The following is a 22,834-nucleotide window of genomic DNA, read 5'->3' on the forward strand; positions in this document are numbered from 1 at the left end:
CAGTAATTAGAAATAGAATACAACGAGCTTGCATACTTCTTTGCTAACTTCAGATTAACTCCACCACAAAGAACATTTTGGAGATCACATGTGGTATGAACCTGAACAGAGTTTTTCACTTGATACAGCACACAAATATAATACTTCAGCACAGTTTGAATGAAGTATGGGCAACAATTACAGTTGCAAATACAGACAGAACTGAACACACATCCAAGCTCCTGGATGCATAATTATCTACCGATAGCAGTACCTGTAGATTTGCAGCCTGTTGTCCAGCCCCAAGAGATTCTTTCAGCTTTGATCGAGAAGGTGGCTGGCGTTTTACTTTCAAAGCAAGTTGAGCTTTTGCTTTGTGGGCACTGGTGTCTAATCTGGGCGTATCCCCAACAAAAGCATCAAAATCTGCAACAAATATGTACTTCTTTAAAAAAAAATACCCAAACCTGGTAGGCAAGTCCTCCCAACCCACTGTCCAGAAAAATACTCAGCAGTTAAATCAGAACTATTCTACATGTTAATCATTACTATATGAAAATACTCTTACCTATACTGCAATATTGTAACATATTGTGATAGCATTTTCTAACTAATTTGAAATGTATTTCTACTTACTTTTTACAATTAAGATAAATAAAATCCATCAGCATATAATTGTATGGTGGCTCAAAAATTGAATTTTATTCTCAAATAGATGAGTTTGTGCCCCAAATGTACTTTCCTGTTCTTTAAGACAGAAACGTTTTACAAAGTACATAAGCATCTACAAATCTTTTTAAAAATATGCTTTTCATTTGAACCACCATCTGACATGTTACACCATTCAAGGGTTAAATTATAAGACAGAAAAAAAATCAGAGCAAGTTCTGGAGTAAATCAAAGATTAAAAATCAATAGCTATCTCAGTGGTTTAGTCCTACTAACATTATCAACTTCACTAATAGAGAACCTGATGCAGTGAAGATGGGTCTCTCTCCCTATATCTGCTCTTTCTCATAGCATTTAAGAAATACATTGTTACATCACTGAAAATGTTGGGGGATCTAAAAAAAAATACTCACACTGGTTCAGGTCAAACATTTACCCAGTCAGTAGGAAATAGCAAACACTTGACTTTTTAACAACAAGAAACAACTACATGGGTAACTCCTCCCAATTTCTGTTAAGTGCAAATCAAAGATGCTAAAATCTACTTACCAGAAACCAACATGTCTGAAGAACTTAGTCTTTCTTCTATTGACTCTGTTCCTTTTTCATTTTCTTCTCTGATCTTGGACTGTTCATTATATTGGCTTGGACTTGGACAGCCATCTTCTAACGAACTGCCACCTCCAAACGTATACGGCATTCTCTCATATACTATTAATTTATTTTCGAGCTCCGAAATCTGCAAGAATTAAAATTCAGAAGTGAGATACACCTCTCTAAGAATGCAGAAGCTTATTTCAAAACATAATACTGCTTTACTTTTTCTTGATATATTTTCAGCTGTTCTGCATATTTCTGGTCTCTTTCTTCAAGTAGCCTTGAATGATCCTCTTCTTTTTTCATGAATTCTATTTCCCTGGTGAAAGAAATATATACATATATATGAAACAGTAACGTACCAAAATGTAGAAAAATACCTAAACCGGAAATATGCAGAGCTGACTTCACTAAAAAGCATTCTGTTAGTTGTACCTTACTGATTTTTTTCCAATGTTTACTGATTCATTAATCTTGTAACATCACAAAATGACCTATGCATTAGCATGTTTCTACTCTCTTCAAAAGGAAAATAGGTATGACACCATAATTTACTCTGGGCTGAAAGAATACGTGTTGCAACACTTCTACAAAGTTACAACCATCTCTCCACCTTTGTGGCAAGTTGTATACACATTTAATGTGTGAACTATATGCACAATTCCAATCATTATATCTTACTCTCTTCCACGAAGATACATGTACACACAGTATCTCCCTCCCAAAAGCTAAGGTAAAACTCTTCGTAGGAAAATAAATCACATTTCAAGTTTCTACTTGGTTCATCCTACAGAAATTGCAGTGGCTAGATTTTACCAAAAGAAAAAATGATTACACGAAAGAAACAAAACTAAGAGCCATTTTTTCCTGCAAGCTAGATGGAATAACATATGAAACCAGAAAATAAGTGTAGAACATCTTCACAAAACGCAAAAGATTCAGGGAACAGTCAATGGAGTAATGGGAATTTGCTAAACAGCAAGAAAATGGAAACTAGCATGTTAGCAATCAACATACTTTCGAACTTTCATGGGGACAAGCTTGGGAGGAGAGAGGAGACCTCTAAAAAGCTCATCACATAGCACAAAAATGCACTGTGAAAAGTAACATTTCTAGATGTGGACTACCAAGAAAAAGATTACGCAAACTGCCTTTAAAAATAAGTAGCAAGTGGAGAAACTGGAGACAAGGAATTATACGCTTACAGTAACTACCAAAAGCAACTGTTGTGTTCTGTATCATCAAGACTCTCTAAAAGTATTTTGCAATTACGTCTTGTCTGGCTAAGAGGAAAGAAGGCAGAATGGATAGACACAACTGCATGACAGTAGTGTTCAAATTTTAGGTAGCTGTCTAATAAGCAATATTACCTCTACTAAAAAACCCAAACCTGCCAGTAGACTGAAGATACTGTTTCCATGCTGCCATTTTACAGGGTTAGATAAATATCCCAAACTCTGAATTTTTCTCAGAATCTCTTTTACTCATCCCTACAAGATATAACTCCTAACTCAAACTGACTCACATATAACTGGCTCTAATTATATTATCTTTGACGACGACCCTGTCTAGAATATTTGAGTTGGCCAAACCTAGATGGTTTTTCACAAGGAGCAAAAGGTACTGCTGAATACCTCATGCCAAATTTCAAGTAGTCCTTCCAAAAACACAGACACATTGCAGTTTCTCAACTACGCTGCTTAAAAGATTTGTTATTGAAATATTAAATCATTTTTCCTAAGCTTAGAATCAAAAGCAGGAGCAAAATTTTTGAAGAATCTCCCCAGAAGTTGGTGACTTAAGGCATGGAAGAACAGAGCACACAGAGCCCGCTGCTTCCCTAAACTCTGACAAATGAAAAGAAAGTGCAAATCCAAACCCCAGGTGGTGTTGTCAGTTTTCCCCATAACGTACAAACATGTACCACATAAAAGCAAGAAAGAGAGGCCTGGTATGTTAGGGTACTTACTTCTGTTGGTAATCTTTAAGCAATTTCTTGGCCTTGCTGTATTTCTTTTCAAGGGCATCACATTGTTCTTGAGTTTCTTTAAGATGCTCATTTACTGTTTTGCATAAACTCTGTGCCTCTAACCAGTAGGTCTCTAACTTTTTAATCTTCTCTTTACTTTCGTCTAAGTTTTGCTGAAGTTGGGCTCGATTCAGTTTCCATTCATTTTTTTCAGCTTCAACAACTTTTAACTGAAAAGATCAATACTTAAGAAATTAATCTAAACTAAAAGGTGAAATAAAAACCAGTTGTTTATACACATTTAAGTAAAGAACAAATTCTTATCAATAATACTAAACCAAGGAACTGAACTTCTAAAGAAATTGTATCAATTTTTCCAACTCTTGCTAATCCAAGTAAGTTTAGAACTCAAACCCACAAGTCTTTTCCTACTTCCTTAGTAGTATTGCTTCTTTTTAAAGAGATAAAAAGAGTAAGACCTTTATTGTTAGTTTACGTTGACTTTGATTATCTTCCAAGGCATTTGGAAATACAGAATCTTAACCTGTATATGACAAGCTCCCTGCCCTACCACTCTGTTACTAACAGCCTTTTGAATAAAGCTAAGAGAGACCAGCTGACCTTCCCTGGTATTTTATGAGGCACTGGTCTTCTTGATAAATTATACTACACCCATGCTTTGCTTTCCTGGGGCTAATCTGTGAAAACACCAACCATTTCCCCAACAAAGGGAAGGGATGGGACCCCTTCAGCTTGACAACAGCCACATCACAGAAGGGAATGGTGACACATGAAGTTCTCCAGGCCTTGGAGGAGTGAGCAGGCAGGATATGGCTTAGTTTGTCCACACCTCCTTCTTTTGGGACACCATTTACACTGAGGAGACTGTTGCTTTTGAAGTCAGTTAAGATCACCTGCTGATGGAATAGAGATGGCAAAAGGACCAAGAATTTCTTGAATTAAAAATGAGTCACTAACTTGTACTAATGCCAACACTTTTAAGAGCTTTTTTAGCAGGTCAGTTGAGACAAATTTCAAGAACACTGCAAGGAGGAGGAGCACTGTTAGAAATCAAAACCAGAGCCACCATAAGAATGCAAAAAACTTTTGGCTGCCTTGCCTCTCTGCATTTGGAGCTCTGAACATTTGCAGAGGGCAAGAAAAACCCCAGTAGACACTGTTATCCAAAGCTATTACAACCTGAAGCACTATCCCCTCCCCACCCGCTATCCACCCGCAGCAACATGCTGCAACTTGTTGCAGGGTACATATTTCTCAGCAAGGCAACACAGAAGGGCAATGGAGTAAAAGAAGCTGCTCACCTAAAACAACTATTTCCAGAAAAAGGCCACGCACCATCTCCATCAGTGGAAAAAGCAGCAAAATAACCCAGAAACCCTTTCCCAAAGAAAGCAGAAGTGTTGAACCAATCCTTGCCAAAAAAAGCTGGGGAAAAAACCTCTTTTCCCAGAGCAGGTCAGAAATTTGAGGAGGTAGAGAGGAGAAACAAGGGAACACACATAACTTTTTGGTAACAGAAAGTCAACCAAAGGGCATCATCTGAAAGCATCAAATCTATACTCACATGAGACAAGTTCTATCCACTGAAAATATTCTCTTTTCTTTGGGAGCTTGTTTCATACAGTACTCCACTATATTCAGTTCTACTTTAAGCAGCAATACTGAAGAATTTGTTTCATAATGGCACAGGAGGGATTCCAGGATTTGGTTTTGGTTGGTTGGTTTGTGGTTTGGGAGATTTTGTTTGTTTTGTTTTTTTTGTTTAGTTGTTTTTCTGAGTATTTTTTTTTCATTTGAGCACAGCTCTTCAGCTTAAAAATGCCTTTCTAGCATAACACAGAGTACATATAGAGCCTGAGGCTTCAAAATACCCTATTCTTAGTAAAATTTGTATGTAGAAATAAAAAACTGAATAAAAAACCAAAACACCACCAAATAATAAGATTCTTTGAAAACTTACTTTCTCCTTCAGCTGATTCACTTCAGCTATCGTTACTGCATGTTTTAATTGTAGCTGAAACAAAACAGAAATACGAGTACGCACTCAAAATGCTAGTTTTAACTTTTTATCCATGATTCCCTTCATCAAGCCATTTTTATAGTAGCATAAACTCAATTATTTGTCAATTACAGATATTTTTTTTAATAAAGTTTTACTCAAATTAAAATCAAAATAGTTCCACAGTAATCTATTTGCTACAAAAATCAATACAAGACCACCTATAGTTAAAAAACTCATACTGTTGTCTATGCAGTAATAAAAGTGAGGATGTTAAAATAATGTTTCAATGTGCCAGGAGAATGAAAAGGCAGCACGCACTTACGATGACAGCTGGTACACAGAATCAAGCAAAAATTTAACAGTACTAAATATTTTTACTTATCAGCACCTACAAATGAATGTGTTGTCTTTGTTCAAAAATTAAACCTTGTACTTTACACTACAAATCTTCATAGGATTATCAGAAATGCACAAAGGCTACACCAAAGCCAAACAAAGATTATTGTTAACATACCTCAAAAAAAAAAAGAAAAAGCACACAACTGAGTGCAAAATCAAATTTTTTTGGAAACTACTAGTTATTTCTTGTATCTCACTTGTCATCCATAACACTGGGAGGATTTTTTTGGGGGAAGGAGCAAGGCACAATGCACCATTAATACACATTAAAACAAATTAATCCATGACTCTATTTAGATTATATGTTAATAACAGCATAATAATTTAGCTGAGAATTTTATTGTATCCCTAGTAAATATAACACTTATGAAAAGATGCTGCAGATGCTATGCTTCCTAGCCTAGAAAGATGGAAAAATGTTCTCTAGTGATCAATAGCCTGAAATTTCAACTTCCTCAATGACATCACCAATGTAATCAGGACAGCAAACTTAAGGAGATCTGCAAAATACTGATCCTTTACAAAAATAAGATGACATACGCACAAACGGCATCTGACAAAACCAGTTTCTTTGCAGTGTATTTTTCTCTGCCAGAGTGAAAATGACAGGGACTTGAATCTACCAAATAGGCCCAGACCCCTAAACGCCAGAGACTGCACCACTTAAATCCCCGACTAAATTCCACGGACCTGAATAAAGCAAATAGGGTCCTTCATAAAAACTGTGGGAAAAGGGAATCAAATTTTCCAATTATGTTAACCTGAAACCGACAGTTTGGAACGCTCTATTGGGTTTATAAAGTCATTACTTCCAAAAAATACACCATAAAAACCCAGGAGATATCACCTGAAAAAACCCTTCAAGCCAAAACCATGCCTATCTACAGAACTGAGGGCTTTTATGTACGCAGAGATTTCCAGAAGACCTCGGGGACTAGACCAAGATATTAGATGTGTATTTCTTGTCTTCCTGAAAATCATCTAACCACAACACCCAGAACCATTCAGAACTGTGCCCCCCATGTTTCCCCCCACCACAGCTGAAGCCATTCTGCTATGCAGCACATAAATGCAAAGTCCAATGGGCCAAAGAAGAACTAAGAGAAGCTTCACATCTATTTAATGCAATGTTCAGGCACCACAACAAGAAGGGAAGTGGTGACGGGTTCTAACACCTGTTTCCAAGGGCTTTTTAAAGTTTAATTTAAATCAAAGGACCTTTCAATATAAATATGTATAGAGAAACTGCAATCAAAAAGTTACAGAAGACTTACACTTCAAGGGACATTTACTAGGGAGATTTGTTGGCAATGCTCCGAAAACAAACCCAAAACCGCAATGAGGGAGATATGAAGGAGATTATACGCCAATCTGACAAGGTTCCGATGTTTCCCAGTGCATCACAAACACTATTTAAGAAACTGCTACCACACCTCTTTAAATTTAAGAAGAGACTGTGCTGAATCCATATCCAGTGGTAAACAGATATCTTCATTTTCAGGAAGATCAAAAACTTCTACGGATTTTCCATGTAAATGTGACTCATACGTATCGTCATCATCATCATAGTCATCATCCTGACAAAATGGTAAAATCATGACATTCTGTAACACACACACACTTTGCATGATGGTAGCAGCAATAAAAAAAAAAAGAAGGGCACAATCAAGGAATCCAAAACAGTTGTAAAACTTCTCAATTACTTACTATTCATTTTTAGTTTCTTGTACCTACAATAAGTTTTAAAGATGACTTGCACAAAAAAGAGCAAAGTAAGCCGTGCACAAAACAAACCACACACAGCTGGTATCTTTTGGATTGCTGATATTTGGGAAGTATAGCAAATAGTGATACTGAATTGCCTTAATAATAGTAATGTATGAAGTTTGTATTTTCTTTTTTTTAACAAGTCACCAGTTTTATCCATTTTTGCTGAAAAAAAAATTTTAATTAAAAAAGTTGTTTATCAAAAAACTCAGTTTAATTTGCAGAAGTTATTGCATGTAGCAGTAATCATGTACTTTTAAAAATATGTACCTGCTCTGTATCATCATGAGCATAGTGCTGCTCATACAGACATCTCTCCTGCTCTAAGGTCTCACTAATGAGGCGGGCTACTTCACTCTGAGTCCCTGGTTTCTCTCTCCCAATCAGAAACCTACAGAAGAAAAACAAATTAACTTGCAGCAAAAAGTTTAAGATACACTTAAGAAATTAGTTTGCTGTATTAATTCAACAATGCCTTTGTAAAACTTTGAGAGTATGGTTTTGTATTCTCTATTGATGAAAAACAACAAAAGGAAAGTATTTCTTTCACAGACAACATACATACCTCACTGTGCCTTTGGTGTTTTTTAATACCGTGGCTGCGAAGAACTGTGTAACTCCCACTAGACTTATGCCATCAACCTCAACAATCTGATCATTTACTTGAATTCTGCAAAATAAATAAATGCTTAGTTATCAGTTTAACAACAAAATATTTTTGCTTGACAGATTTTGGACACTTAAAACTCACTAGTATTTGGAATCATAGCATGGTTTGGGTTGGAAGCAAGCAAGTCCCCCTCCCATGGGCAGGGACACCTCCCACTAGACCAGGTCACTCAAAGCCCTGTCCCTGTCAGGGATAATGAGAAATTCTGAGTCCCAAGAAAATCATTGATTAAAATCAATCTCCTGATCCTCAGTTACTATGCAGATTACTAATCAAAATTTACACAGTATTTGCCTTGGTATTGTTTTATCCTGTTTACACAGTGATTGGTATCCTGGGGTATCAACATGGGTTTTTAATTTTGTTTACCCATGGGCACATTCTTAGCTTTTCTCATACATGTTGCAAGCAGATTTATGCTTATTTTGCAAAAATGCCCTATACTAAGTAAAAGCCTTGCTAGAATAAAAAAACTTAAAGCATGAATATTTATTTAGCTGCATTCAGCTTTTGTACTTTTATTCACAGTATTTATCACATCCAACAAAAATGATTTGGCTTAGTTAGAAATTTGTAAAAAGCATAATTGATTCCATGAAAAACTCACCGTCCATCTCTCTGAGCAGCTCCACCATCTGTTACTGTTTTTACAAAAATACCTAGTTTTTCAAGTCCCTGATCAGCACCAACTCCCATTCCAATAATACTGATGCCCAGACCACTGTCACCTAAGGGATTAAAAAAATGTAACGTTAGCTGCATAACACAAGGTGTAACATTTAGCAGTCATGAGCTGTTTCAAAGCATTCCAAGTCCTTCCACACAAGATATGGATATTCACTTAAGAACATATATTGTCTTCTAGTTTTTGCTTTTTTTTTTTTTTTAAATCTAGATACTACTTAAAGCCTTTTTGTTCTGTTGTTATGACTGCCTGATAGATTCAAAACTTTGTAGTACCTGGAGGAGACACCAAGATTTACAAGTTGTACGTATTTTGGAGCAGATCTGGAGCAGAGACCTATCCAGTTAACATTCATTAAATTCAACAGAACTAGCCACAAATGAAAGCCTGAACACAGAAGACCTACATTCAGCAAAAACACAGCTTAAAAATGTTTCATCTTTTCCACGTATAATATCTCTTGCGAATATTCAAGATTTGATTTGCACCTTTTTCAATTTCCACAGGAAATACTTCCATTTTTTCGACCCTTTTCTCAAGTTCATACTCAGCTGAGGCTGCCACGGGGTCAACTTCTTCATTCCGTCTGTCATAGTCTTCATTTGAGTACGTACTGAAAACCTAAGACAGGTAATAGAAATCTTTTAGTTCTTTCCCATCCCCTTCCAAAAACAGTTCAAAGAAAATCAGTAAGGAAATGAAAGTCATATTCTTAACAACCATCCTAACATCCATTTTCTTAACAACCATCAAGTTAATAAATACTGCACAGAAGTAACATTTTAGAAGTTTCATAACACTTCCCTACTTGTGTTGCAAATTCTCTAAATAGTTAAAAGAAATCAGTAAAGGAAATCAGTCATCTCCTCTTTGATATAGTGTGACTTCTTTTTTTCAGGACTACATTCCCCCAAATCCTTCTTCCTCTCTTCTTCCCTCCCCCCACACCATCTGCCAATTGCAGGGCTTCAAACAGATATGGCTTTCTGATTTTGCAAGGGAATCACACAGTTTCCCAGGAAAAGGAAATGCCTTGTTACATGCATTACTATTTTTAGTCATCACTCCAGCTGAATTTCTGAATTGTTAAAAATAAAAGATAAACAAACAACACGAATTAAGACAGGAATCTAGAAAGGAATAATGAGCTACATGTAACAGGGTTAAATTTACTTATCAGCATGTTGATGATTTGTGTTTAAATGCAAAAGTTAGGAGGGGAAAAAAAAAAAGAATACACCAGCCCCATTTATCTGAAAAATAAGGTTCATCTGCTTCTGCTTTTGCAGGCACTGAATGTTTTACTAAACATCAGTGTAAGACAAAAAACAGTTATGGATTGCAGCTGCAGCAGCCCTCTCCCTAATCAAGAATGTGCAGTGCTGACACAAAGTTAATTTACACTGGCCTACTAAGTTTTTGCAACTTTTGCATTTTTTCCACTAAGACTACCCAGACAGGTAGCTGCAATCATGTAAATAAGACAGAATTAACCATAATTAGCTGTAATTACCATTTTCCCAGTGAATTTACATCCGCTAGTGTATGTCGTTAGCTCGACATGGCAGGAAAACAGACACAGGAAAACAGTTATTGAAACAGATTACCAGAAAGCAACTAACACAACTCAGTATTTCCCATGGGGAGCTTACTGCTTCACCTCCAGATTACAGCTGGAGCACAGTTTCACAAATTCATCGCCAAATCTTGCAAGACAGCTACTCTGGAAACATGGCGTGCCCAAATAACAGTTGTGTAAGTAAGCGGGACTAGATCCACTCAGCTGAAAGGGAGGGGGGAAAAGCCACTCTCAGCAGTCTTAAGTTCCCCTCCAAAAAACCCCCAAGCTTCCAGAAAAGTTGTTCTAAGTCTTGCATAAAGGTAAATAAACTAATAAACTCCTCTGGACTATCACCCTGACACCACAGGCAACAGCTGGACACAGAAAGACACCAAGGCAGTATCTGCCTCCCATAAACTTTACAGGAAAATCTGGAAAACAACCAAAGGAAACCATCCAAATGGTCTCAAGCAGTCTTACTCTATCACTACCACAAAAACGTGGCCAAGATATTTAAATTAATGTCCCTTCCTGCGCCGTCCCCCCTCAGTCAGTAAATAGGATACGAAGCAGAAGCATTTCATGAAGCACCATTCTCCCTTTGGAACAAGATCAGTCTAATTTGGTTCATTTCCATCCCAGCAGAAAAGAATCAATGCAAGGACTGAATGAGCAAAAGGTGGTAGCAGCTCATTTCGGAGACACTGACAACTTTATTTTCTTGATTCTTTATAACTCAGTGCTCTAACTCACAAAGAAGACGATGATGCAAGCAGTCACTATCTACCGAAGAAGTACATCAGCAAAGGGACGGCCGGTTCCTTACACAACCATCTATAAAGTGCTGGAAATCGGGGGAATGCAAAGTTGTGCCATGACAGCAGCATTAGATATATTGCAACTCTTAGGCTGCCAGCACTAAAGTACCTCTGGAATTTATGAAAATTATCAAATATTTTTCCAAAATGAAAGTAATAGGTACTTGAGAGTATGTGAGAATGTCATAGAATCTGCCCATTTTGACACAAAACTCATCACCTGCCAGCAGTGGATCACAGAATTTAAAATCCGTGGTCACTTAGATTCCAGTGATATTTATAACTGTTGTCCATAAAATAGCACAAATATGTCTACGCAGATGAAGACTGCTGATATTTATGCACACTAGCTCTTTAAGACAAACCTCTTGAAATAAATTCAGAGTTATCCACTCAGAAAAAGAATTCATACTCCTGTCTTAAAGTGACAGATGGCAAGTGTGAGAGAATGTTTAGGTAATATTCTAAAACCCATAACCTCACAGTTAAGACAAGATAGACCCAATTCAAAATAGTAAGAAATCCAAACCTTCCAATTTCAGAAAAGTAATTCTGATGAAAACCATGAATTTACGAAGAATAAAGGAAAAGCAAAACTGGTAGCAAAAAGGAAAAGCAGAAGCCAAACACTGAAATAACAAAAACAAAAACAAGAGCACACTAAGAAAATCATGGCCAAAGAGTCAAGGGCAAACAAGAGAAAATTTTTCCTGCGTACACGTGGAATCATAACATGGTATTCATCTTTCATGAGACCAAAACAGTAAAATTGTTGATACCAATATAGAAAACACAGAACTGCTCAGCAAGTTGTTCTTGCCAAGGAACAAAAGTAACATCAAACACAGTTAAAATGTGGATAATAAATAATGTAAGTTACAAGTTACACAGTTCAGAAGATTGATGAGAAAGCTAAACACAGTTCATCCCTGCAACTGCGCCTGGCAGGGTTTAGTCACTGAATCAAATGCATCAGGGACAAAAGAAATTCTAATCTTACTATTTAGAAGCCACTGCTGGACTGAAATCATAAAATTAATAATGTGCAAGTGATATTTTTAAAAGATATGCTTTAGCAAACACAAGTTATTGTCTCGACATAGAAGAAATCAGATGAATTTTAGTGTGGAAATCATGTCAATTTTACAAACGTTTTAGCTCAGCTTGTTATATATCTGGAAGGTTAACCTAACAGCAATACATTTCTGGATCCTGTAAAGCTAATAAATGATGAAAAACCCTGCTATCTGAAAAAAAAAATTCCTTTTTACACTCAAGACCTCCTTCTTCAAAAATCAGTAAAAATTTGAATCAAAAGAAAGTTGACAGAGGGCTGATATTTTAAGGATTATTTTAGTTAAATTGTTAAGATACAGAACTAGAAATTTTTAAATATATACTTAATCCTTGGACAGCAAATATTTGGAGACAAACTCCATTCTTTATAGCAGGAAAATTAATCACTTTTTGAATGCAAAACTCAGTTTGCCTCCTTCTGTGAGGATACTAATATCAGCATCATCAAGATCAGCACCCAAAAAACCCAATGCAGCCTACTGCCTAAAATAAAAGATCTCACCACTCAGTTTCCATTACCATAATGAATTAAACATCTCCATTATATCACCTTAGTGCTATCACAGAAAAAAGATACATCGCTTAATTCAAACTCTGAGCAGCACACAAACAGCTGTACTTAAGAATTATGTTGGTTTTAGCAGAATGTTAGTTTTGTTAGAGGGTAAACCCTAATTAACCACATGTTTGCATGAACCTGCTAATGAGCCATAAAACACAGTCCAAAGACCTTCACTCCTAGTAGAGAGATTTGGTTTTGTCTGATCAAAAGCATAACATTACAAAAGTAATTAAACAGTAAGATTAAGAAATCAATAACTGCCCAGAAGGGCTCCCAACTAACTGGAACGGAAGCAATATCAACATCACTTTGAAATTCTCACGTAATACAGTATTTGCTGTGTTGCCTCCCCAACACCTGCACAGGCAGTTAAAGTCACACTTAAGAGCTGAGAGAGGCACTGAAGTGGTTCTGAGAGCCTGGCCTGGACACCACCCCTGGCAGGGACTCCACCGGCTGGTTCGTGTGTCTTCCGAAACACAATTCTGACTTCAAACATGGTGCTGACCCTTGATCAAGCCAGACATTCAAACCACGAGTTATAGCTCAGGGAAAATTATCTAATAGTGAACAGTTTCAGCTTTGCAAACTGATTGTCTTTGTGATGCCCAGCAAAACATGAAGTGCCCAGGCAAACACGAATAATCATTTGAATCAGCAGGACTGAAGTAGGACTGAAGTATAAGGTACACTTTACCATTCACTCTTACAGTCTCACTCTTCAGTTAAAGTAGACATCTCGCTACCACTATCTTTCTTCCCTCTGTTTCCAAAAGCAACACAGTTAGTATTTTACTACCAGTACTTATTACATAAGTTAAAAGTGACTACGCCTGATTAGCCAATCCATGCTAACAAATCCTGTAACCAGCAAACAGAAATACCTTGGTTATTGTTGTTTTTTTTAAACCACTTGCACTCCTACTGTTCTTCAAAAAGTATTCAGAAGGGTTGGTATCTGTTAAACAGGTTAATGTTATAAGCTATAAACTCAGTATAGCTTCAGTGTAGCATTTTCTGTTCCAAACAGGCGGACAGGCAGGCTGTGCACACTCAGCTACTTGGGTCCTGTAGCTCTGTGGGACTTAAATGAAGACCCCAATCAAGTCAGTTTACGTAAAGGTTAAGTGGAACCTTGCTTCAGATCCACAGTACAGATAGTTTCATATAGATAATTTCGTCATAAATAAGCCAGGTTTTTACCAATATCACTATTCTCTACTTAATTCTCAATAAAACCAGCAAAATTTATTCCCTAGTTCTGTACTTTGCTGTGGTAGCAAAGGCACTGGAGCTAGCTAGAGACTGAGAAGGGCCAACGTGGTTTCAGTCAGCTTATGCTACCTACTCCGGAAAGAGAAACACTCTCACTTTCAGGTATTTCATTTTTAAATCCCAATGAAAGAAATACTGGAGACGGAGAAAAGCACCCATTCGGATTCAGGGCACTGACATTACTCCATTTCAAACATCCAGAGGAGAAGCTGAGAGACGACCCACACTGTCCCTCCGTGGAAGCAGAGCTCTGCTGTCACCTGGTCGCACTCCGCCACCATCTCAGCTGAGCTGGCACCGCTCCCACAAAGAGACTGAAAGGCTCCAAATAAACAGGATACGACCAGAAGGGGCAAAAACTACTTACAAGACCACATAAGGGGGGGAGGGGAAAGAGGCACCCCCTAAATCTTGGCTCCTAAAAGGCTTTGTATATAGTGTGATTAGATTAGGAACATCCATAAGCTTCACACGTGTCCTGGCACCACCAATTTAAGCGTGGCAATCCGGAAGATTGAGATGTGTATTTATTCAGTATTCACCAAAACTAAAGTCTTAACCTGATCATTTCTAAATAGCAAGCAAATTGGTAAGAAGATCTTCAAGAGAACAACAATGAACACAAAAACAGCCCACCTGGCTGGTTTCTAAAGCCATAAGAAGAAACAACAACAAAATAACCCTGCCTGACCAGATGAACTCAATTGATTTACATGAAGTAATCCTGTCACTAGCAATGATCGATGCCCCAGCTCTGAAAAGTAAGTTCATTCCATTATACCAAGACACATCAGAGGGTGATGGCAGAAAATGACTGAGAAACAAATCTAACGAATTTGCATGTTGCCTTTTGGCATAATGCTTTACTACTCAATAAAAATGTAAGAGCCTGTAGAAAAACTGCTACACTGCACATCCGTGATCTCAAGATTACAAAAGAGGTACTCAGATAATAGAGGCCTGCTTCTTTTTACTGATGTCCTTCTGAATGCTCACCTTTTATGTTAGAATGATATGAAGGATAATTTATTTTTTTCCATATCTCAAAAGGTAAACTATGACTGTTTCAGCTAGTTATTTAATGTAGACAGATAAAAAAATTAAAAGTCTTCTCAGGCACTAATAACACCAAAAATACACTGAGGCTTTCAGCAGCTTAGCTGTTGAACTAATGAACTTGTCTCCTATAAATTTGCTTACCTTTGCTGACATTCACCTCTTCAGTGTTTCTTCTGAATACATCTCCCATGAAACCCTTAAACACCCCCTATTCATCCCCTTTTCCTCCCTTCTCCTCCCCACAGCTACTCTCAGAGCAAACTACAGCACAGGCTGGATGTGCACAGTGACCACCATGACAAACACTACGTCAAAAAGTAACTTAAACTAAAGCTGCAGCCCTGCCATCAGTGCGGGCATGAACCTACAACTCTGATACAAGCACTAATTTTCCCCAAACCACATGGTATTTTAAAAATACCTCTAGAGATTTCTCTCTCTTCCCTGTCAAACCCAGATGAAACTGCTTGGAACCCAGAAGAGGTGAAAAAGGAGTGAGGACAGGCAAGTTAATATCTGTCATCCTCACTATCATCTCACCTGGCATCCAGAACTTCAGAGTTCTCTCTTATTTGTCTGTAGTTTTATAGCATCATCAACTACATCAAACAGGCCAGGTAACGTGTCATACAACAGCATCCATGGAGTAATTCAGTTAGAAATACACTGAGACATTAATGTAAAGAGTCAAACTGCTCCAGCAGCGAGCCAGGATATAAAAAGAAGTTACTTGCTTTCTCTGTTCTTGTTTAGATTTCTCTCTGCAGACTCATACTCTGGCACTGGACTTTCACCCACAGAATCTTGAAACACCAAATCAATCTACAATTGTAAGACTTCCATATAAAATATTTCCTAAAAATCAAAACAGAAGCTGCATGTTTAAAAAAAAAAAAAAGTCAAAGAAAGCTTGAGTTGATAGTGCTTTTCTCTGGAGAGCTGAAGAAAGATCATGGAATCAAAATATAACCAGGACTAGAACAGCATCAGAAATACTGGATATAGAACCTTCTAAAACTAGGTAAGTCTATACAGAGAATTAGATGGAATTAGGCTTAATATCATTCCTTAGAAGAAAACACATAAAAATAACAAAAAATGTTCACACATGTGAAAATATGTACCTTCTTCCTTCCATTAATATCTATGGTTTTAACATCTGATACTTGTGAAGTTCACCAGCAGAAAATGCCACTCTCAGATGCAGACAGAATGCAACAGGGTTACTTTTTGGGAAAAGTCACTGGAAAGTACCATGGAGAGTTTACGTCCGAGATAAAAATATTAAAAAAAGTTGTTATGATGTTAAATTACAGGCACTGTAATGCTGATGCAAGCGATAAACAGAGCTTCAAAACAAAAATTTAAGAGTTACAACAAACAAATTGTCATTGCAAAAGATCACAAACAAAGCATGATGGAAATATGCTATTTGTGTCAAGAAAAATAGCAGATGACTTTCCACGTACAAGTCAGTTCTGTTTAAATCTACTCTCAAATCAAATCTCAATTTTCCTAGTTCAGCCTACATCCATGACATACTTGTTTCTTAATGCCACAGAAGTATTTTACTCAAGTGCTTGAGCAATGGCTGACAAACAACTCATCCTTTACGCCATCATCAATTCCCTAATTACTGAAGAAACTCCAGGGTTTGGATATCTTCCACTGGTTTGAGTATTTTGTATCCCTTTCTGTGTATGACATTGTAAGCCTAGAAGTTTCAGCTCAACAACCTAAGGATGTATGAAGCCGATGCACTACTCTGCAACGCTTCAGTAAAACAGTCTTCAGCAGACTACATGTTGACCTAGAAGAAGTCTAGAAAAACTGTGCTTCTCCTAGAAGTGGTAAGCTTTTCCAGATATGTTGCTATACAGGAAATCTAAGTGTACTTTCATTTACTGCTCTGTTAACTTCCAGAGTAAGCAGTTCTGTACTAAAAAGACTGAAGGGTATGCCAGCCTGAATAAGATTACCATTTGTGTCCCAGCTATACTTAAAACAACTCTACTCTGACGTGCAAGACAAATGGCAATATTATGAAGGATTTCCATGTTCTCTCAGAAGCAGCTCATACTTGGCAAGTTAGGACATACAAGCTATGAAACTGCTTTCACTTTCCTTATTTAAGAAATAAGATTTTTCAAGTTCTGCTCAATGGTAACAAAAAAGTAAAGTCTTCATGAGGATTTGGGGTTTGTCTGGGTCTTTCTAAACTCTGTTCTTAACAATCTTAAAGTACTACTGTTCACAAAAAGCTGGGAACAGACACTCCCATGCAACATACACTGGACAACACTGCTAATTAAACAGACTTACGGAAGCAAATAACAGCTGTACTATCTTTTCAGTTTAACTGAGCTACAGAATTTCTAAGGATCATAAATCATTACAGAAGTTAGTCATAGTGCTATTAAAGGTTTTGAGGACAAAGTTTGATGCAGTGAGAGGTAAAAACACATCAAGAAGTCAGTTTGGAAACATATTTGTTTTCCCAATGGAAAGTTTCAAAATCACAAATGTCAAACAGCACTCAGTCATTATGTTTATGTTAATTAAAGTCTTTCACATAATTGAAAGTGAGTTTAATCTCTACGTTACAAAAGCAAAGCAAAATATAAAGGGATGACAGCACAGTTACCTGATGTTATTTGCACTGTCTGTAAGGCTGATAGTTTACACAGTTTATTCAGAAAGCTTGAAGATAAAGACAAATTCAGTTCCCTCGAAAATACCTTGGACAGCTGAGTGTGCTTTACATTCCTTACTAGCTTCATATGTGGCAACAAGTGACTAAAAATAGCTCATATACCATAGCAAAAACTCAGTCTGTGAAGTTCTGCTAGTAACTGTACAGTATCACTCTCTTCACTACTGTAGGAAAACCAAGCAACAGAGACATAATGTTCCTTAAAGTCTGCAGAGATCAAACTGCAGCAGGGCTTAAGGAGTGAGATCAGTCAGGGCTAGCAGGAAATCTTCCCACATGCCATTTATCCCAAGTTTCTACAGAATTCAAACATTTATTTTAAAAAGTCTCATCTATGCTTATTTTCACAGGCTCAGGGCAACACAAAATAATGAAGTACTTGCATAGTTATGTTCCACTCTTCTTGAAATTATCAGATCAAATTATGCTCTTAAGCCACGCTACAGATGTCAACAATTATGCACCTCTAGTGCGGGTCAGATGCAGCGCTAACACAGTCAGCCACCTCATACATCCCCTGGGAGCCCCGCACTCTCCTCCTTTTACTCAAAAGCCTTGCCAATTTTACAGCTGACTAGAAACTTCAAAACAAAGGCATTAAGCAAGTTGTTTGCTCCTGCTGCTGTTAAATACTGTTTTCAGGGTGCTTGTGTGTAAGTTATACCTGCTACCTACACACATATCCAACTTCCCTTTTGGGTATATCAAGCACAACAGTCAGAGCTCCATCACTGCAGAACCTCAGTGACCTGAGAACATACTTTTTCTTGCCCAAACACCTTCTGAACGTTTTGAATTCTCCAATTCTATTGGACACCTGCTATGCAGCAACTGCAAAAGATAGAGATAGTTTCTTCATAATCACTGGGGAGGTACAGAAGGAAAACAGCAAGAATGCCAAGGCCAAGCTGGCCTCTGTCAGGAACTTGAACTGGAACAAAAAACACAGACGTTCATCCCTAGTGGCTACAGATATCTGGAATACCACTCGCATTTCAGTCAAACTTACTTGTCTAAATAAAGCTGGGGGGAAAAAAAAGGAGCTATAAGGACTACGGTACTTCTCTAAACTGTGGTGGGGACCAGGAATAATCTTTTGCCATCGTTCAGGATTTTTTTCCCTCCTCCAATCTAAGATGCACTAAAATCTATGCATGACGTCAAAAAACAGGGGTTTACCTCTGTGAGGTAGAAGTGGGATAGTCTGAAAAGCTAATGAGCTATTAAAGATGAATTACTAAAAAAATATTTGGGGGAAATGCAAAATTCTTTATTTCACAGAGCACAAAAGCCAAAAACCATACACCGGGACTCATTCCCACAAGTATGATGGAAAACATGAACCAAAAAGGCAGACAGACAAAGGGAAAGAAGCCATTGCTTAGGCATGAGGAACAGAAGGGAAAATGCTATTGAAAATTACATAGTTCTTGAAAGATCCCTACACCCATTATAGGAAGGATATAGTCAAGTTTCACTGAAACGGGATAAATAAAGGCAAATATCACAAGCTTCAACTTTAGGGCCTTAAAAAGTTCACTAACCATATTGCTATTAAGTGCAGTTTATTCTGCCAATCCAAGTGTAGCATTACAACAAGAACTATGCTATTTTTAACAGAAAACTGCTAACCATTGCTACTAACCATTCAGCTCTCAGCTATGTAACTGATAATCTGGTACACATTGGTTCCCGTGGCTCTCAGAAGTGGTGGTAACTGCACAGTGCCAGTACCTAAAAACTGAGTTTTGTCTACATGAGAGCTTCTGTCACAGCTGGCACAGAGATTTCTACTAATGCGTTCAACTACGTCTGGCACAGACATAACATGCGAAGGCAGGAAAAGTCTGTTACAGCCACTGCTTCAGTAGGATTTCAGCAATGATCAGTATAAAACCCTGCCTACAGCAGGAAACCAGCAATCACTCAACAAACACACATTTACTGTAGACCACACAGCACTCTCCTCAGATATTCAGTGCACAAATGCGAGGGAAAATGGACTGATGTCCCTCAGGCTCATTCAGTGCTTTCCGATAGTGGCACTCTCCCCCAGTGCTTCAGGTCACGGCTAAAGCAGCATCAGCTACAAGAGAGCCATATAAAGTCAGCCTATCTATGAAGACACTATTAAAAAACCCCCACACAAAACCCTCATATTTTGCCACACCCAAAACATTTTCTGGGGTATAGCACCGGCATGTGTTTAGCAAACTGGGAGGTAACAGCTCTCTGCTGCAGGAACTATGGGAGTCAACACAATTTTTACATCCCTCTGATCAGTAAGTGCGACTCCCAACTTTGTGCGAATGAAGTGTAAAAATTGTTTATTAAAGATGATACGTTTCATTCATGTAACAGCAGAAGAGAAACAGGCCTGAGAAAGGCTGGATGGTTTCCCATTCCATCCTGGTCCGCACCTCCTAATTCTCCTCTCAAACTTTAAGAGGGACTAGCACAACTGAGGTCTGCAAGAAGACTATGTGTAAACACAGTCTGAGCCGTGGAATTACTTATATTGTGGGTATTTTTGGCAAAGGAAGATCAGACACCTAAATCCTTTGTTAGCACTGTAACTTAAACTACGCCTCATTATCCAATCTGCCCTGTAACTGCTACTTCTGCACCTTCATAACTCTGAAACGCTCATGTTAACACTCCTATGGCTTATTCACCAAGCCAGTACAAAAAATCTGAACAACATATATACAACTATTATTACAAGGAATTCTAAAATCTTAAATAACAGGAACCAATCATGGGACACTTTCTTACAGTGAAAACAAGCCTGAAGTTGAATCTGAAGGTTTGCTATGGGAATGTTTGCTGTTTTGCAGGTTTTGTGAAAAAAAATCCTTCCTAATGTGATGTCTCAATCTTAAACAAAGGCAAGTATTAAAGATCATGTCTTAGTGTCTATTCCTAAAAGTTTAGCCTTCCTGAAAATGTCCAGTAAATAAAATATCAGGTTTCACTATGCTATCTTATGAAGCTGTGATTCAGAACTCACTTGTAACTAATTTATACATTTTCTGAACAAGACAGAAGTTGTAACTTCTAAAGACATAAACTTGCAGTTTTTAAGGGGTTTTAGAGTCTTGAAAATAATACCACAAAAAATGTATTTCCTTTGTATTTCTGACTGCAAAACAATAAAAAAAAAAAAATCAAATGTACTTACCTTGATAGGAGCTGTTGAAAACTTGACTTTTCGGTCTGGATGAGGATCTTCCTCTTCCGAAAGTCCAGGAAACTCCTCATACTCACTGTCATACATATACTCATCCTCCTCTCCCTCCAAAATTTCTTTGCCTTCAGGCCCTTGGTTTTCTGGCTCTGTATCCCTGTCATCATCAAAAGCTGCATTCTCTATTCCAAAAGCACTGAAGTTCTCACTCTGCTTTTCCACCTCTTGCTCCTCTTCTCCAGTGTCTCCTTCCCGCTCTAGAACATCCTGAACTCTTGTATCTGGATCATCCCTCACAGACATCCCATCCCTTTCTTCTTCCCAGCTGGTCTCACTGCTTTCCATAAACTCTTCCACCACTTCCAAGGAGTAGCTGCTCCTCTTCCCTTCCTGTACTCGACATATGAGCGCCTGATCCTCTTGAACGTGATCTTTTGACGAACCTTCTTCTTCATGCCCCGAGGGTTCATCTTGTGCAACCAGCTCTGCGCAAGTCCCCTCCACAGGGGAAACCTGAGAGAGAACACGATCTGATCTCTGCTGAGCCTCCTGACCAGGCACACTGCCCACATCCCGCAGGCTTCTCTCAAGTACCAGTTGCTCCCTTTTTTCTTTTCCAAGTGCCTCGCCCAGCTCGTCTCTGAGGATCACAGGCACTTTGGTGGATGCAGCAGTCTTCTCCAGACATCCTGCAGCAACAGCAGATGAATCCAAACTGTGATGCCCTCTCAAAGGGTCCCGATTTGAAGGACTATAATTTTTGGAAATGTCTTTGGATTCTTCAGTATCACTATCACCCAGAAAGCTTTCCAGCCTCCTAGAGATAGGCCCTGCATTCAGGAAGGAGGATTTGGAACCACTGTTGGGATGTTGCTGCTTCAACTCCTCATTACCTTGATTTTCAACTTTCTCCAGTGCAACTGGAAGACTTGCTTCTGTGTTAAAATTGAAGTGGTCCACCACACTGCTGCAATCAGAAGCTGAACTGCGTCTCCTCTTATCCTCACTTCTTTCACATTTGCTGGGGGAATATCTGTCCACTGAGCTCCGTTGTTTTATATTCCTCTCAAATAGCTTCCTGGTCTCTGAAAATTTTTCAGCCAGGGCAACTTTGTCCAAGTCTGCCTCATCGTTGCTACGGATGACCTTGTCGGCAGCAGAAGTCACAGACAATGAATCCACAGAACTGCTGCCAGAGCTGCCACTTGTATTAAGAAGATTATTTTTCTGGACAATGAGGAAAGACGGGCTACCTGGAGAAGGTCCATACTCTGCTGCGGTAGCCCTGCTGATTAATTTGGTCTCACCAGGGGGACTGCTTTCACAAGAGAGTGTGGAAGAAGAGCCTCCCATTTGCAGAAACATATTTTTGATCTTGTGTACTCTATTGCCATAAGTGGCAGCTCTGCCTCGACTGTGTGGGTCATTTCCCCCTCCATTGGAAGAGGTGTTCAGCTTCTGATGCAAGCCTGTTTTATTGGAAGCATTTTCAGGATTGTTTACACCATCAAAAGAGCATTTGATAGCATGGAAATCGGATTTATAAGCATTTCGGTGTGGAGAAGCACTTCTTAAAGTCCTTTCCCCTTTGCCTTCGGTTTTCATCATTGTCAGAGAGCAAGCTCCCTCACCTCCTGAAGAAGAATGGGAAGGACGACTCCGAGGCACAAGGCTTCCACCCTCCGACACCAGGCAGTGCAGATCCCACAGAAGATCCCAAAGAACAGCCTCTCACTCGTCCGGCCTCCCCGCTGGCACTGAAATGGAGCGCGGGGGAGAATGCGCGGAGATAAAGAAATCACAGCGCCGAGACGGCCACGTCGG

At 38.4% G+C, this 22,834-nt stretch overlaps 1 protein-coding gene across 1 annotated transcript in view; it reads right to left on the minus strand.

Annotated features, from left to right (window-relative positions):
• The window catches only part of LOC104274849 (neurabin-1-like), a 42,141-nt gene extending 19,523 nt beyond the window's left edge, over positions 1 to 22,618 (minus strand). Inside the window, exons 1-11 of the mRNA XM_009870598.1 lie at positions 21,005 to 22,618; positions 9,247 to 9,379; positions 8,681 to 8,801; positions 7,969 to 8,073; positions 7,674 to 7,794; positions 7,070 to 7,213; positions 5,196 to 5,249; positions 3,215 to 3,444; positions 1,468 to 1,564; positions 1,198 to 1,387; positions 254 to 405 (exon numbers count right to left, since the gene is read on the minus strand). Coding sequence (XP_009868900.1) covers positions 254 to 405; positions 1,198 to 1,387; positions 1,468 to 1,564; positions 3,215 to 3,444; positions 5,196 to 5,249; positions 7,070 to 7,213; positions 7,674 to 7,794; positions 7,969 to 8,073; positions 8,681 to 8,801; positions 9,247 to 9,379; positions 21,005 to 22,618 — 2,961 coding nt within the window. The remainder of the gene's footprint in view (positions 1 to 253; positions 406 to 1,197; positions 1,388 to 1,467; positions 1,565 to 3,214; positions 3,445 to 5,195; positions 5,250 to 7,069; positions 7,214 to 7,673; positions 7,795 to 7,968; positions 8,074 to 8,680; positions 8,802 to 9,246; positions 9,380 to 21,004) is intronic.
• Positions 22,619 to 22,834: the final 216 nt, after the last annotated feature.

This window comes from Apaloderma vittatum, unplaced genomic scaffold, assembly GCF_000703405.1.
Source record: "Apaloderma vittatum isolate BGI_N311 unplaced genomic scaffold, ASM70340v1 scaffold30075, whole genome shotgun sequence".
NCBI lineage: Eukaryota > Metazoa > Chordata > Aves > Trogoniformes > Trogonidae > Apaloderma > Apaloderma vittatum.